General features: G+C 32.6%; 1 protein-coding gene across 2 annotated transcripts in view; it reads left to right on the forward strand.

Moving 5' to 3' along the window:
• KLHL1 (kelch like family member 1) overlaps positions 1–11,287 on the forward strand; it is a 266,732-nt gene extending 255,445 nt beyond the window's left edge. For both annotated transcript variants that reach the window (XM_075139137.1, XM_075139138.1), the window contains 3 exons: positions 4,661–4,873; positions 9,389–9,560; positions 11,228–11,287. In XM_075139137.1, coding sequence (XP_074995238.1) covers positions 4,661–4,873; positions 9,389–9,560; positions 11,228–11,287 — 445 coding nt within the window. The remainder of the gene's footprint in view (positions 1–4,660; positions 4,874–9,388; positions 9,561–11,227) is intronic.
• Positions 11,288–16,512: the final 5,225 nt, after the last annotated feature.

The raw sequence follows: 16,512 nt of genomic DNA on the forward strand, positions 1-16,512 counted from the left end.
AAAGAAGATGAATATCATAAACACATTAGCTCAGTCTAGCACAAAGTAATTCTGTGAATTCAATAACAATTTCTTATTTAATGACAGATTCACTGTATTTTTTTTAATAAATAAGAGAGTAAATAAACGGCCTTAAACTCATGCTGTAGTAAATTATTAATTTACAAGACTATTTTGCCTTAACTATCTTATAGCCTGATACAGTCAAGAATATTTTTAACTGGTGAAATCTGCTTTCAATCACTAGTCTTGTGGAGATGCTGCAGTCCATATAACTGCGATTAGAACTAAATTTGCTTGAAACAGGTTCTTTCTATTAGGAAACTATACTTTCTAGTGTAGGAAGTAGAACTTTGCTGTAATTATATTATCCATGCAAAGTGTTTTTTTCTCTCAATATGTTCTATCAGTAGTTACTATTTCTTTAATTGCAGGCACTTACTCTATGACCTTTTATTTGTACATTTTTTTGGGGGGGTCAAACTGTATGTATTCTTAATTTACTCCACTACTGCATTACTGCACCAAATACATGAAATACCATTCAAAATTTACACACAAAAATAAGAATTCATTAATGCTTTCCATTCAGAAAATCATTTTTTCAACTTTTGCCAGTGAACTACTGTTCATTGGCATAACCAAGGCAGCATGGATAGATATCTTTCCTCTCCTATAGTCTGATTCCTAGATCAGGTATGGACTGATTGAGCAATACAGAAGTCCAGCACTGATGAAAATACTTACCTCCCCTTCATTTCTACCAGGCAGATATCCTTTGTGGCAGAGTAATTCTCTGTTGCTCTTTCAGGCACACTGAAAGGGCAGAAAAGGGTACAAAGGGGCCTAAGCAAAAGACTGGATATGGTCTTTGATATTCACAGTGAAAGAATTTTGAAAGGCAAAACCTCGTTAAGAAATGCAGCAAAAGCATGATTCAACTGTTTTCACAAGCCATACTACCTCACATCAAAGGCAGTCTGGCCTTTTGAGGTTGGCTTGTCAAACTGAATTTAAAAATGGCTTTTCTGGTTAGTTATCAAAGCTTTGTAATGATAGCACTGAGATAAATGCTTTTGATCCAGCCAGTCATGATTTCTCCTAATGTCTCCTACTTTGAAACCTCTACTGCATTTTCTAGCCATTTTATACACATATATATACACACAAATATTTAGGAATCTCTATCCATCTTAATACAAGAAGAAGTAACCAAAACCTGAAAAGACAAATTTCCAGCCCAGAGGAGACTGAGTTTGCTCTAAATTCATATCTATGCACAGTGTCTGAGTAAGCTGAAATATAGACCATTGGGGAATAGAAATCTATAACTCCACAGGCAAAACTTTCACTGTGATCAGTGGAGATAAAAGTACTCAGTAGTGGATGCTTTTTTTTTCATTGTCGATCTTCCCCTCTAAACAGAGATAATTATAATAGAAATCCCAATGGTTTTGATGGGATACACAAGGAGGTGCAATTCAGTTAATACAATATTCCCAACACAAAAACGAATGAAGGTATGACTATTATGTGACCATGATTATGCTTATTTCTCAAGCTTTCTTTTTAATCTTGAAACTAAAAGTCTTACAATACTGTAGGTACTCAAAAGCTACTAAGACATATGACATCTACAAGAAGTCTACAGATACCAATAATCTGGGAGAAATAATAAAAAATGAGCTATGTATTTGATGTTATTTGAAATAGTAGGTAAGGTAAGGTAAGATTACTAGGATAATATTTTGAATTAACAATGTGAAATTAACAAACAAAGCAAAATTTGAGGAACTTGAATTTGCTAAATCCAGACTCACTGGATTATCTTTCATCTCTGAATTCTGAAAGTACTTGCACATGAAAATGAAAGTCTACTTATAAGTATTTTCAACAAATCTTCCAGAGCAGAGGTGGTACCTGGTAACTGAAGTAATAGAACTGAATATAGTTAAGAGGCATAAGAGTAGCCCTTGAAGTTGCAGGACTGATATCTGATCTCAGTAGTGCCAGGTTTTCAGGCTTTTTAGAGAAATACATTATACTTTTCCCTATAGAAAATTTTACCTTAAGCTGCAAAAATAGATTCATTCTAAGTCATCTAATAAAATAGGACTCTGAGCATTAAGAAGGAAGTAAGACTACTAAATATCTTTGGATATAAGTATTGCAAAAGTTTCAGTTATCTGTACAGTATCTTGAATATTCAGCACTGGTTGCAGAGTTGTTCTGCAGTCATTTTGGGCCTTTGTGACCATAGATTAGGAAACTTGGCTAAAGAGTGGAAGCAATTCCTGACTGAGGTGTTCAGGCTCAGCCACAACCAGAGCTTTAAAACAATTACTCAATTTCCAACTTTTATTTGCCTGAAAGGTCAAAAGACCTTTGTGAAACAAAATTTTATTGATAGTCTTATGAACTATTCCTTGCTAAGATATAAACACAATCAAACCCTAAAATTTCCAAAATCTGATTTTGGAAATTAATTTTGTTTGTTCTGAATAGCATAGAGCATTTTAACAAAAACTAGGTTGTCCCAATCACTATGGTCTTCATTTTTAGGGATCAATTCACTTATCTACATGTAATTGCCTACTGTCATTTGAATTGCCTCAGGATAGCCTACTTGACCTCCAGCAATCATGCATGTTTCTCCTGTGTACTCTTTGTCATATCTGCCAGTCTGCAGGGAATGTCACCGTACCCTAGATATCACAAATAACATTTGATCACTGTAGGAAGCTGAACCAAGTCCCATCTTTGAAAATAAAGATAACATCCTTACAGGCACCTACATGTAAATTCTTATATTTACATTTTTATTAATGTAAATGTATTTGGATCACATGTTTAAATTTTTTTAGTGCTGTTCTGCAGTTCTTATTCTCTGCTGAAGAAAAAAAGTATGGTTGTTGCTGGTGAGCTAAATTTTTCTTCAGGCTCGGCTGACTACCCTAAGCGTAACAGCAATTTAGACACTGTAGACACTCACAGATTAACACTTACATGTAGGTGTCTTAATCTCGAATTGGATCCCACCTGTAGATACCTGATAATCACATAGAAAGGTAAATGTTTTAGGACTGGATCCACAGAAATAGTTGCAAAAAAGTGTATTTACTTTAACATCTGTTATACAGGAGTATGGATTCTCCTGGCTACTTCTGTCAGAGCACAAGTATGTTAGTCAGGTAGTACCAAAATGTTCTATGGCTTCAGTGACATTAGTAGTAGTATGGTATTTCCTTATTCATCAGCATCCACGCCAATGAAACGTAATGGTAAATGCACATTTAAGTACCTCTGAATTCATGGAGCACTTAGAACAGTAAAAGCTTCCAAATGAATAATTGCTTCACACAGACAGCTTTTGCATCCTAAATTGCTCAGTGGTTGGACTTTAAAATAGCCTGTGTTTCTATTAGTTAATCTCCGGGCACTGTGGAAAAGGCATTAGACTACAAAAGGATTCATATAAGAAAAGAATGCAGCACGGTGGTAGTGGAAAAGAACAATCAGAACTGTTTCCTCTTCGGAACCATTATAAAGGGAGGAAGGAAACAAGTTTCTTGCCTGCTGGTAGTTACAAACACAACATATTTTTTGTTAAACCACATTTTTGCATTTAGAATTTAAAATATTTTCAGAAGTTTTCCATGACTTCCCTACAGAACTCAATCCTCATAATAAATTCTGATGAAGAAAATCAACATTCAGTGCCTGGGGATATAATTTTCTTACTTGTTGAGTAGACATGTTAATGTTAGTATAGGCAAGACTTTTCTTCAGTGTAACCAAGATCCCTGAAACAGAGGTAACACTTTTTAAAACTCTGTGTTTAAAACATAATGCGATATTCTTTTCTGCAATGCACTGGATATTTGATCTCTACTGTATTGTAAGTGTAAAATTCATTCTGGACATGAGCCTCCTATTGGCAGTTTTCTATGTGGAATAGGCTGAATACTAGATCAAACACTGACTATAGTTTTCCATATGGTTTGTACTGTAGCATAGAGAGCTTATGCAGACCTTTTTTTTTAGTTTCTTTCTTTTTTTTTTTTTTTTTTTTTGCAAGAAGGGAGAATTAGAACTTTGTGAATCTATTCAGTATTAAAGAATTATACAAGATAAAATATTAAAATACAGGACAACAGTTGTCAGACTAATTCCTGCTACTTTGATGCACGATAAAAACACAGAGAAACCATAATAAATGGATTGCATATTTCTTGTTTGTCTGGATTACCAATTATAAATTAGCACTTTCACTTCCACCTCACAGATGATGAGCAGTTAGGCAGCAACCCTGCTTACATGATTTATAAATCTATAAGTCAGAGACAAATCTGCATGTCACTTATGGCACTCTTGGCAGTATATGCTGTAATCAAAAAATGAAAATATCCACTACCAGAAAGAAAATATCTTCCTTTCTATTCAGGTGGGCAAAGCACTAAGTAGTGTGCGAATTTGGTAATAATATTAAAATCATCTATGTTTGCTGACTATATGAAATTTGTATGATTTTGAGAAATTATATTTTTAAATTTTTCTTGTTTGCTGATGTCAGATAAAAACCTCAGATGCTCCTTGTTTTGATTTCTACAGTTCTCAGCTATTGTTTTATTAACATTTTTATTTGTGTGGACTTTCTTAGGTTATATTCAGTTGGAGGTCGGGATGGAAGTTCGTGTTTGAGTTCAATGGAATATTATGATCCTCACACAAATAAATGGAATATGTGTGCTCCTATGTGTAAGAGAAGAGGAGGTGTAGGAGTGGCTACATGTGATGGCTTTCTTTATGCAGTTGGAGGCCATGATGCTCCTGCTTCTAACCATTGTTCCAGACTGCTGGACTATGTAGAGAGGTATCCAATTATACGTGCATTTTTGAATAAAAAATAATGTCCAGTAGCATCATTTTCTTAGCTAAATGATGGTAAAATTAAACAGATATTTTTACCCCAAGAAATGCCAACTTATTATTTACTTGAAAAATTCCATAGAGGTTTGTAGAAGACAATTTCTTTGAAGGTTATTTTCTTTCCCATTTTTTCACAGTACTATCATATATTACCATGGACATAAAACTCCACTCTTTTCACATCTCATTTAAGAAATCTTTGTTTTTAAGGCATGGTATTACGCATTGCAGAGTCATAAACTAAACTTTGCAGAGACAAAAATTCAGCCTTAAAATAATTTTATAACATCAAATTGTGTTTAGAAGTATTTTGTAACTCTAAAACCATAGCTGAGCAAAGAAGAAATATAGAACTGCTTAAGTGATGGATATTTACCGTACATGACATTGTTTCCTTTGGCAACACTGCCACTTCCTGACGTGTTGATATAAGCCTTACACATTGGATATTCTGCAAGTGGATATTCTGCAAATTCAAGAATATTTAGTAGGGCAGTAGGGCACAGGTGGGGTGACTATAGCATTCAACTTGAAAGTACTCTTCAAACGTTTCATGAAGGTTTGACTTTTTTCTGTTTCTGTATGCTTTAAAATAGAATAAGGAAAAATACACTCTCTGAATATGTACAGGTTGCAAAGGTTAAAGTACATATGTTTGAGTAATTGGTTTATCTTAACATACAAGTAAAGATAGGAGATGGGAGAGATTTATCTATTTATTTATTTTCTGAAGGGGTTAAACTTTAATTAAATGTCAGTTATTGCTTCTGCTGAATCTGGCTGGTATTTAGCAGTTACCCAATATGTAATCCAAAAATTATACGTTAAAACTTACTCCTTATGTTACCCATATGATTTTGCTCAGTCTTAGACTCATTCCCATCTCCACCATATGTAAGCAAAGACCACAGACTGCCAAATACTTTACTTCTCGTCTCCAACAGACAGAAAGTTTATCAGAGAAATCCCATGATGCCTGTGCTTACAGGGCCTATCCTCGTGGACTTCTATTTATAACCAGAATTTTCAATGAAATAAATTTATATTAAGACTACTAGTGACAATATTAATAAGTATGAAATCTTTCCAACTACTTCTGCTTATTGGTACTAAGGGAACTTTTCTTTCATTTTTCAGTCTCTGAGAAGAAAACCCTTCTGGTGTTGAAGTCAAACCACATTTGTCTTTCTCAGGGGGGATTATAACAACGAACTAAACCACATATCCTTAAACTATTTTATGTACTGGTATCTGACTGACATTATACAATGTTCCTTGTCTACGTAATTTTGCACTGATAGCAAAAAATGTGGACAATGTACTTCACGGGCAGTTAGCTTCCAGACTAAAAGTTGAGACTAACAAATCAGAACTTGTAAGGCTATTAGCTTGCCTTAGAGTGGATGTAAATTAACCAGTAGACTCCACTAAAGCATGAAACAACTCTCATGGCCCTCCCTGTGATTGATAAGTTTATAAGGTGTCTAGGATGTGATTTAATGTGTCTATTTTTACATTCAAAAATAATGCATCATCTTCAAAAAATAAAAGCATCTCAATAACCTAGGAAACCAAAGACTAGTGATAATGAGGTCTATAATAGTAAGTTATTTTATATCTCTCTGAAAGTTTTACTTTCTGTAAATATCTAGGGCATCAATCTTCTTCAGAAATAGGTCTGTGCTTCAGTCATTTTGTCATTCTGATACAGTCTGATAGGATGTGCTTTATTCAAATACCAGTTTTCTCCTGGAAGACTGTCAAACCAGACATAATGTTTTAAAATTTACTTTTGAGATTACATAAATCTAGTGAGAGCAGATATGTGTTTTTTAAACGCTACTTCTAAAATCCTGTTCAATAGTAATTAGGACTCCCAGTTTGAACTCTTCTAAGGTTGATGCAATTGTAAAAGATTTCCTATGGATTCAAGCATTCTAAAACACAATAATAGTTATTTTTAGCTGCTCTTCACAAGCTGGGAAACTACAATGTTGTATTCTTTTTTAAAGATAAAATAAGTAGTTCCTATTTAAGAATTATAAAATTTTGGAGATTTTTTGGCAAATTTTATAAAGTAGGTTTCTTTTCAAAATGTTACTCCAAACTTGACAGCTATTAAAAACATAAGCAGGTGATCTATAGTTTTTCCCCTTCGTCTCACCTTGATTTCAAATTGATTTCTTTCCACATTCAGGAACTGTTATCATAACCCTTCTCACTCTAGGGCATACCTAGTTATTACAAAGATGAAATGTACAGTTGTTTTTAGCAGAAGAAAGGATATAAGAAATCTCAGACATTTTCATGGCAATTACAAAAAACAAGTTCTTGTGCAGTTCTATTTTGTTGACACAATCAAGTTATAAGAATTCTGTTTAGCCCTTGCTTACCTGTTTATTGGGAAAAAAAAAACTCCAAAGATGTCAACTGTATTCAGTGTCCCTGCTTTTTCAGCTCCTCACCTTTGCCCTTGTAATTCAAAAGTAGTATCAAAGAGCATATTAAAATTTATTGCCTTTAGGCAGGTGAAGATACAATGCACGCTGGTGCATTTCACTGGTTGTGAAACTCTTTCAGCTAGAGACATACGATCCTGTTGTTGAAAAAGTCACACAGTCTTTGGAAAAAAACATTCAAAATTAAGGTTTGTACATTCCACTTCCACATATTCAAGCATTGTTTTAAAGTATTTTCCTCTCAAGTTTTAAAAGACATTTATCACATATACAGATATTTAACTCAAAACTTCTTAAGGAAAAATAGCAAAATGAAAGAATTTGAATAAATAAAGTTAATAACATTAAAAAAGAAAGGAAAATGAACAAAACGATCAATTTAATGGTATTTCAGACATAAAAAGTTGAACACAACATTTTATCATTTTATTTTCTGAGAAGTCCCAATAAAGCCAGAAGATGAGTAGAATATTTTCCCAAAATGTATTTAGCTTTCAAGAACAATTTAATCAAGGTTAAAGACAATTCTGTTACTGTCCAATTTGAAGGTCATATTTATGAACCAAAAGGCAATTACACAGAAAGCACTGTAGCATCACTGTTGTAGTATCTGTATTAAGAAGGTTCAAAAATTTCCATTGTTCAAATATAATGTGGGACTTCTAATAATATTCCTGCCAGTTGCTTATTGAAAATATCAATGACTGAAATAGTTACAGATGCTTTTATAGTCAACCTTTGTAGTAAAAGCCTAGAATTTTCCTTTTTGTAAAGCATATGTATATACAACTTTCTGTGGGATTATCAACTTCTAGTTAATAAAATTTAGACTGCAAGAAAATATGTTGAAAGAAATTGACTCCCCCCCCCAAATGAACTTATAGCTAATACTGTCTCCTAAAGGTGTAGGAGAAAGTGGTTTGATGCCTACTTTTATATAACAATGCAGTAGTTAGAGGACTTGAAAATAAATAAGATTTTTAACCGTCATAGAGTTTCTTTATAATAATTTTAGAGAAATTATCATGCCCAAAGTTTGATCCACCTTCCACTTAAGCAAATGACTAAAGACAGTCAAAGCATCTGTACTCTTAAAATGTTTCTTTTTTCCTCTGATTTTCAAGTGATTCTACTACATAGTAGAGATGCTTAAGGACAGATGAAATTAATTCTATCATACTGTGATACAGTATTCTATTTCAGTAATATTTGTCATCTGAAAATGAGGTATCTAGTTTAACCTCATACTCCAGACATCCTTAGTAACAACCTGAGAGGCACTATCAAAAAGTGATTTGATTCTATTTTACAGATGTCTAAAATAGATACAATGGAATGGCTTCTGAAATTAACTAATTTTTACATTGTTAATGAATATCTAAATTAACCGCTTAGGTTAAATGTTTAATTTTTAAATTGCTATCGTTATACAAAAGGAATTTTGCCCTTAAAAATTCTAAGGTGATTAATGTCTTAAAAACGGTACTACTCTCTTCACTTGGGCAAATATCAGGAGGAGAATCTAACTCTAATGCAGTTAAACATATGCCCTGAATTCTTAAGGAGGTTTTTTGGCTGTGAACATTGTATAGTATAATTTTAGAAATTAAAAAATAGTGTAATATAATTTTAGAACGAATATTTTTAATATGCTAGAAGAAATATCCTATTTAAAATATATACATAGAAATATAGATACATCCAGATATTGCTCTTATATCCTTCTCAAATCTCTTTTTTTTGACACCTCACTCCACAAATACCTTAGTTTATTCCAAAGTGTTAGCTGAGCAAAAGTTCCTAATCAACATTTAGAGGTTTTAATTGGGAACACAAAAAATCTGTATGTTTTCTTTTTGCTGTTAGGAGGAATATTTTGCATAAGATGCTAAAGGATTTTTTTTTTTCCCCAGAAAAAAAGGACTAAATTTCAAGTGAAGATCATAATGATTGACACTTATCTTATCCCTGGACATTCAATTTCCTTTCTCTTTCCTCAGGTATGATCCAAAGACTGATACGTGGACGATGGTGGCTCCACTGAGTATGCCTCGAGATGCTGTTGGTGTCTGTCTCCTTGGTGACAAATTATATGCAGTGGGTGGCTATGATGGTCAAACATACCTGAACACTATGGAAGCATATGACCCTCAAACTAATGAATGGACACAGGTAATCATAAAGTCTGTATTTTTTTTTGTCTGTGACATATTTTGATAGTTGTCCATAAAAACATTACTTTTCTGAAAAAAAGTATAGTATCTGAGATTGCCATAACTGTAAAAGTAGTCCTAGTATTTTATCAACTATTATGTCAGGAGTTTCCTCTAAAGATGGAAAAGGGAATTAGATCCTAAGAAATTGGAAAAAGACAGAATAAGCAGTCATTAGAAATATTATCTTGTTACCTTTCAGACAAAATTCTTGTTCTGATAAATTTCTATAGCAAATTCATTTTTTTCATCTTTCTTCATGCAGAAGAAATGTTATAAAAAGTATCAAAATGGATCTGGAATTTTAATTCGTAACCAACCACCATCCTTCATATGAAAATTTGTTTATTTTATGTAGAGAGACAGGTTTTCATTTCATTCTTCATTTCCATTTTCTTCTGTTTGATGGATATTTTGAAATGTTGAACTGTATGTATGTTCCTAATGTTGAACCATATAAGAATTAACAGGTATAATAGAAACAGTGGTGTAATGGAAGAAGATGGGGACTGGTGATTTGATTGTTGAAGAAATGTACTTTATTATGTCACAGCTGTGCTTGGAAAAATTTGGATTAATAACAAAGCCTTAAAAAAGAAACAAAGGATTATTTCAACACTTTCTGTTATTAATTCTGTTTTAAGACTTTCTGAAAAAAACTTGTTCCACCAGTGTAGATGTTTACATTTGAATTAGTCACCCTAAGTTCCATTTAAAGTTAGTGAAGAAAAGTACATACTTCAAAAGCACAATCTTATCCTAAAATAAACATTTAAAATAGACCAGATGTATTATAATAAAAAATGCCCATTTCTTTTTATGATTGTAAATGCCCATTTCTTTTTATGATTTACGCTGTTGTTAAGCGTAAATGTAGACATACATGAGGTAAAGTTTATGCAGAAACACATCTTTTTTATCTACTATTAATTAAATGACAAGAGAGCATTTTTATGACATTCTGTAGGAAATAAGAAATCAGTTTGGAAAAATTCTTTTCCTAAATCCACCAGTCCACATGAAAAAACATAAATAACCGTACTTGGACAGACAGTTAGGAAACATGTAACACCTCTGCTTTGATATGTACAGTACCATTAATTACAGTATATTATCATTACTGTTATTATTACATACCATATAAGCTGACTCTACTGTGTTAGTTTCAGCAAGATCCAGTCTCCTAAAGTTATTAATCATTGTGGTGTCTTGAATATTCTCTAAAGCTGCCAAACTTATTCTAACGGATGCTTGAACCTGTTTAGGAATACTGGAACCATACAATTTTGGTATTAGTAGCCTTGACCTTGCCTCAGAGACTAAAGTGGAAGCATCAGCTACCATCTACAGATTATAGAAACCCTTTGCATATCAACAGTTCACAAAATTGATAACAGCTCTAAAATCACTTCTTCTTTTTTGTGTTCTCATACTTTCAAGTGAAAGATGTCAGATATGAGTAAGTAACTTTAAAACCACAATACTAGGATATGGTGGGTTGTATTTATTTTTAGCAGTTTATACTCCCATTAGTTTTGACCATTTTAGAATAATGTTGACACAGCATTTTGGCAATCTCTTACATGGCTTTTCCTGTTCAGTTAATTTGTATCTTTTTTTCTGCAGATGGCTTCCCTAAATATTGGAAGAGCTGGTGCCTGTGTTGTAGTCATCAAACAACCATGACTTTGTCAACACTGTTTAGGATTTTACTGACTGTGAAATGATTATTTTTCTATCAGACAACAAGAATGATAACTTAATGAGAACAAGGATTTACACAGTGAATACTCTGTTGATCACAATCTTGAAGAAGTTTGGAAGTGAGAAAGATTAAGTGTTTATGCCCCATAAAATCATAAAAACTGTTCACAGTTAGTGAACAAGAAAAAAAATCAGTCTGTTGTAGGCATAAATATGTGAATGTGGAATAGTAAGTTCAGGTACTGTTCTCACAAATGTGTCCTGGAGAACTGGATAATCAAGGGACAGCTCTACACAAGGAGCAGGAAGGAATACGAGAACAGTTTTCATGGCCGCAAGAGTTTTAACTGCAGAAACATCAAAGTACATTTAATCACTTTTAAAGTGTGTTTTTTAAAAGAGAAAAGTAGATAGTAATATAAATTTTTTCTGTTCAGGTCTTGTCTTCAAATGGGTTATGGCCTTCTTATTTAAATAAGCAGTTTGGTTCTTACTGAAGGGAAGAGGTAGAAGAGTCTGGATATTCAAGTTTCATTCATAATGACTGAACTGTTGTTCTACAGTAGGAAGAAAAACAAACTAAAAGCAAACCTCCAAGATGACTTTTTTTGTAACCTCAGATTGTACCTTCTTGCCAGTGTTAACGCATCTTATAAGAGAGTCTATTGAAGGGGAAGCCTGTATATTTAATCTAATTACACACAAAGCAATCCTTTGGTTACAGTGGGGCTTTGTTGCAAATGTGGGAGTCAAAAGAACAGTTTCCTAATCCTTTCTTAATCTTATATTCAATTTAAGCATGTGGGCTCTGATCTTATTATTTAATGCATCTTCTGCATGTTGGAAGCTCATGAAAAGCTGGAAAATTAATACTGGTCCTTCACTGCATCATGTAACAGATGAACCATGACCAGAACAGTCTATAGAGCCTCTTCTAACATTTCAAGAGGGATAAAAATACTATATTTTATTTCTTTCTGATGCTCATACATACACAACTTTGCCTGATTAGAGATGCCAATTTATGATTTTCCACTTATGACTGAGAATAACTGCAAATAGGGAATTCAGAATAAGTGCAAGTGGAGTAAGGAAAATTAGACCATTTGATCGAATAAAGTTCATATGGTAAATATACTAGTGTCATCTGTGCTTCCCTTTAGGGTTGATCATTTCCGACAGTAATGATACTTTTAGCTTTTGCCTTGGCAGTAGATTTGACGCTGATGCTTTCTATCTGCTCAGCTGAATCAGTTGGAATCCTAAGGCCACTAATGGAACATGAAATTCTGCTACCGAGGGAGGCACAGGCTCTACCTGTGGGACAGGTACTACCAAGTATACCTCTTCTTTAAAGCCTTGCTGATCCTTTAAGAAACATTTCATGGTCAAAAGCAGAGACCTCACAGTCTTCTATCACTAGCAATTTTGGGAAGGAATTCTGGTTGTAGTTTCCTAGTGGAAACCTTTGAAACCATTTGAGATGAAAAATACAGCCTCCTATTTGGGACATTTGATTTAAAGATGTGTCTTTCCTTCTAACAGCATCAGCATGCATGGAGATCTTTGTTTCCTAACACAAATTGAACTTCAGTTCTGAAGCCTAAGTACACTGGTTTAAATCTTTTTATATGCTTCTCTTTCCTAATTAGAAATCAGCTGCAAAATCTTTAATATTAGTTTTTTCACAGACAGTTGGCTTTTGATTGCAACCAGTCTTTCATCCACAAACAAGCATGTCCATTTTTCCCCAACTATAACAACTTGTTGAATAAAAGATGTTTATGTCATGTTTCACATAAACATAAGCGTCTAAGACCAAACCAAGAAGATTTTAGAATTATAACTGCAATTAAATACAGACATTAGCATTCAGTTCTCCTACACAGATACTTAATGAACTTAGAAATTGAATTTTAATTGTGTTGCCAGAATTTCCTTTTATTACATTATATTAATACACAATAGAAATATGATTACTCTACCTATATGCTGGCCTTCAAAAAAGGATTACTTCTATTAATTGCAATCCATGACAGATTTGTTTTCTATGCCTTGATCATTTTTATCCTCAATTTGTCCTCAATTTTATTTTTATTCTCAATTTCCATCTACACATTTTCAGTTTGCCTTTATCCAAAATGAAATATTATTGTCATGTGAAATTTTTCAGACTACTCCAATTGTCTTATGTTGAAAGAATAAAATTATTAATTTGTTTTATTTAGATTATGTAGAATCTAGCCACAATAAGAGCCAAATTTGGCTTTCAGTTCTTTTTATACACCTACATCAATACGTTCTGGAGTTTCTTCTAAAAAGAATTTAGGGAGAATTTTTTAATTAAATTTTAAGTTTTTCTTACCATTGTGTTCACTCTGCTCTTGTTAAAAACGATAATAGTTTTACCTTTGACTTCGAAAGGAATGGATTTAAATCAAAATAGTATATAATCTTAAACTTGGTTTCGGTGATCCATTGAGATCCCTTTTTTACGTATAAGAGTTCAAATCGCTTCTGACAGGTTAAGTTATGCTAAACAATATTCCATTTACAGGAAAAGCATCTGTCTTTTCAAAAGCCAGATTATCTCATGATTGTTAATCTAGCATGGTACTTTTTCTTGCAAATAATCCCTTTGATTTCTCAATATGAAAATCACAGTGGAATCAGATCTGCAACAAATATTAATTTCAGTGAAATCAATAATTAATTTCCTCAAAATGCTGCTTGTAAGCTTTGTAGTTTAATATTCTAAGAATGTTCTAAAATGTTAGCATTTTCTCTATCTTTCCAATTCTTTTTATTCATTGTAGCATGCTTTCTTTTTCCAGAATGTCAGCCGGTTTTATGAGAAAGTCTTTGTTTCACATTAGCCTGTATTTATACATGCGAGTTATACCCATTTTTTCCTATTGTTGCCCATCCTTGTATATGAACATCTTTTGTATTAATCAAATATAAGTAAAAGTAATTAAAATTAGGGTCCTCTGGGGTAATTAAAATTAAGGTCCCTGGAACTACTACGAAGCCTTGCATTTCTCTGTTCTATATGACAAAAAGTCCTTTTCTTTTGTTTTTATTGTTTATTAGAGATTTTATTAATTTTCTTCTTGCTGCCTCTGGTTTTGAGGTAGGAGGAAGGTCAAGGACATGAGTGCTAGAAAAGCTGTTTTTAAATGGATGAGTCTATACAGATTTTTATATGAAGATAGAGAAAACAATACTGGCAGAAAGTGGTCATTCTTGTGCCTGAGGATTTATATTCAAAAGCTTGGATGGACACAAAGAAATCAAGTCTATGCTCTTTCTTCAGTTTCCCTACCCAACTCTTTTCAAATCCATTGGGACAGTTGTGATGCAGCGTTTTCTTTTCTCTTTTTCCTTTCATTGATTATTTCTCTAGTGAGGATAAAACATTTGCTGCTCAAAAAAAAAAAAAAAAAAAAAAAAAGGAACACCACAAAAGATGATAGTTATCTTTGAAGTGCTTATAGAAAATGATACCTAAAAAACAAAATAAGTGGATTCCCCAGAATAAGGAATAAATTCATCAGTGTTATAGCCGTGGCAATGCTGTTAATGTTTATGAATACAATTATTAAAGAAATCATAGAAGGAATTACATTTTTTGCAGGGATTTGATTGGTTGTTTAAGTAAACAAAGTCAAGAAAAATATCGTAACATTATGTCTCTTTTTTTCAAATGATTTAGTCTCCTGATTTAATTCCTCTCAAAATGTTAGATAGTTAAACTTCAATAATATAATTTTCTAGACAATGTTAGAAGCTTAATAAATATGGAATAATTCAAGCTGAACTCAATAGAAAACCTGATCAAGCAAAATAGGTAAATCTTTTCCTATGACTCTGAGGGTGCCATTTTTAATTTGTTTCTACCAATATAATAGTGTTAAAAAATCCATTTGGCAAAAGAAAGACTAATCTTTTGATCGTCTATTGTTTATGGAACTGTTGATTATGTTGCAGTTTTGGACCTTTCCTTGAAGTTATTTTTTACATTTACAGTTTTTATTATTGACAGTGAGGGATGTTAGAAATATAATCAGTATTAGTAAAGATCTACATAGAAAAATGTCATTTGATAGTCATTTTTTAGTAGAGCTCTTTATTATTGACATTTTGTGGTCCAATTTTATTGAAAATTTATGCATTGAAATCAAAGCCACAAATAATATAATAAAAAAATTTGAAGATGAGAATATTGTTACTTTCGCTTTAATTATAATTGTTCAATACATATTTCTATGTGTTCTTGCAATAAAAATACTAATATTGTTTAAAAGCAAAAGTGAATTTTAAAAAATCCTTTTGCATATAGAACAGACTTTTAATCATATGAAACTGGTCAAATAATTAAGGCAATTTAAGGATGTTTTCCAGGCCTGTCTCATAATGTTACTCTGTTAAGCTACCATTAATTGACATAAGGGAACCATTTTGGCATAGACGAAGGATGATTTCCTTGAGTATCATTCTCTTCTATGGAAAACTGCCATCAGTTGACCATATTTAAAAAGTATTCATGTTAAAATGTATCTAGAAATCTCTATATATTATTCAGTTTGTTTTATATATTTAGAAGGCCCAAATAAATTCCCTTGAATATATTTGTCAATGACTTAAACACTTTTCAATGTCTTCAATAAAAATAATTCGCAAATGAGCTTGAAGTTATGCAAGTTTTAATGACTCAGACCTTGATGTCCATGAGCAAACACCAGAAACACAGTGCATTGTAATTATGAATAAAATACAGATTTTCCACAACAGAATTCACACTCTAGAAGTCTTTCCTTATTACTGTGCTCACAATGGACTGGGCATAACAAAACGTATCCTGTTATCTATGACTTTGCGTTAGTTATTTCTTTAGGAATAAATAGAGAAGGTATTTCTGCAAAGGCTTAAAAAAAGCTCTTGTAACAGTTATCAAATAGCAGTAACAAACAACGTGAATAATTCTGTAATATTGTGGGAAACTTAGACATTTGATTATGTGCATGAATGGGATTTGATGGTACAAAACCAAGTATAAAACTGTATTAAATTCACAGCCTGGAACAAGACATGGTGCACTTTTTTGCCATTAGCATCTCCCATACATACACCTGTGTTTAGTTTTATATGCTCACAGTCCCACTGCACATTGGCTCTTTGTACAATACTGCTTTCCCACTTTTCTC

Source organism: Calonectris borealis, chromosome 1 (assembly GCF_964195595.1).
Source record: "Calonectris borealis chromosome 1, bCalBor7.hap1.2, whole genome shotgun sequence".
Lineage (NCBI taxonomy): Eukaryota > Metazoa > Chordata > Aves > Procellariiformes > Procellariidae > Calonectris > Calonectris borealis.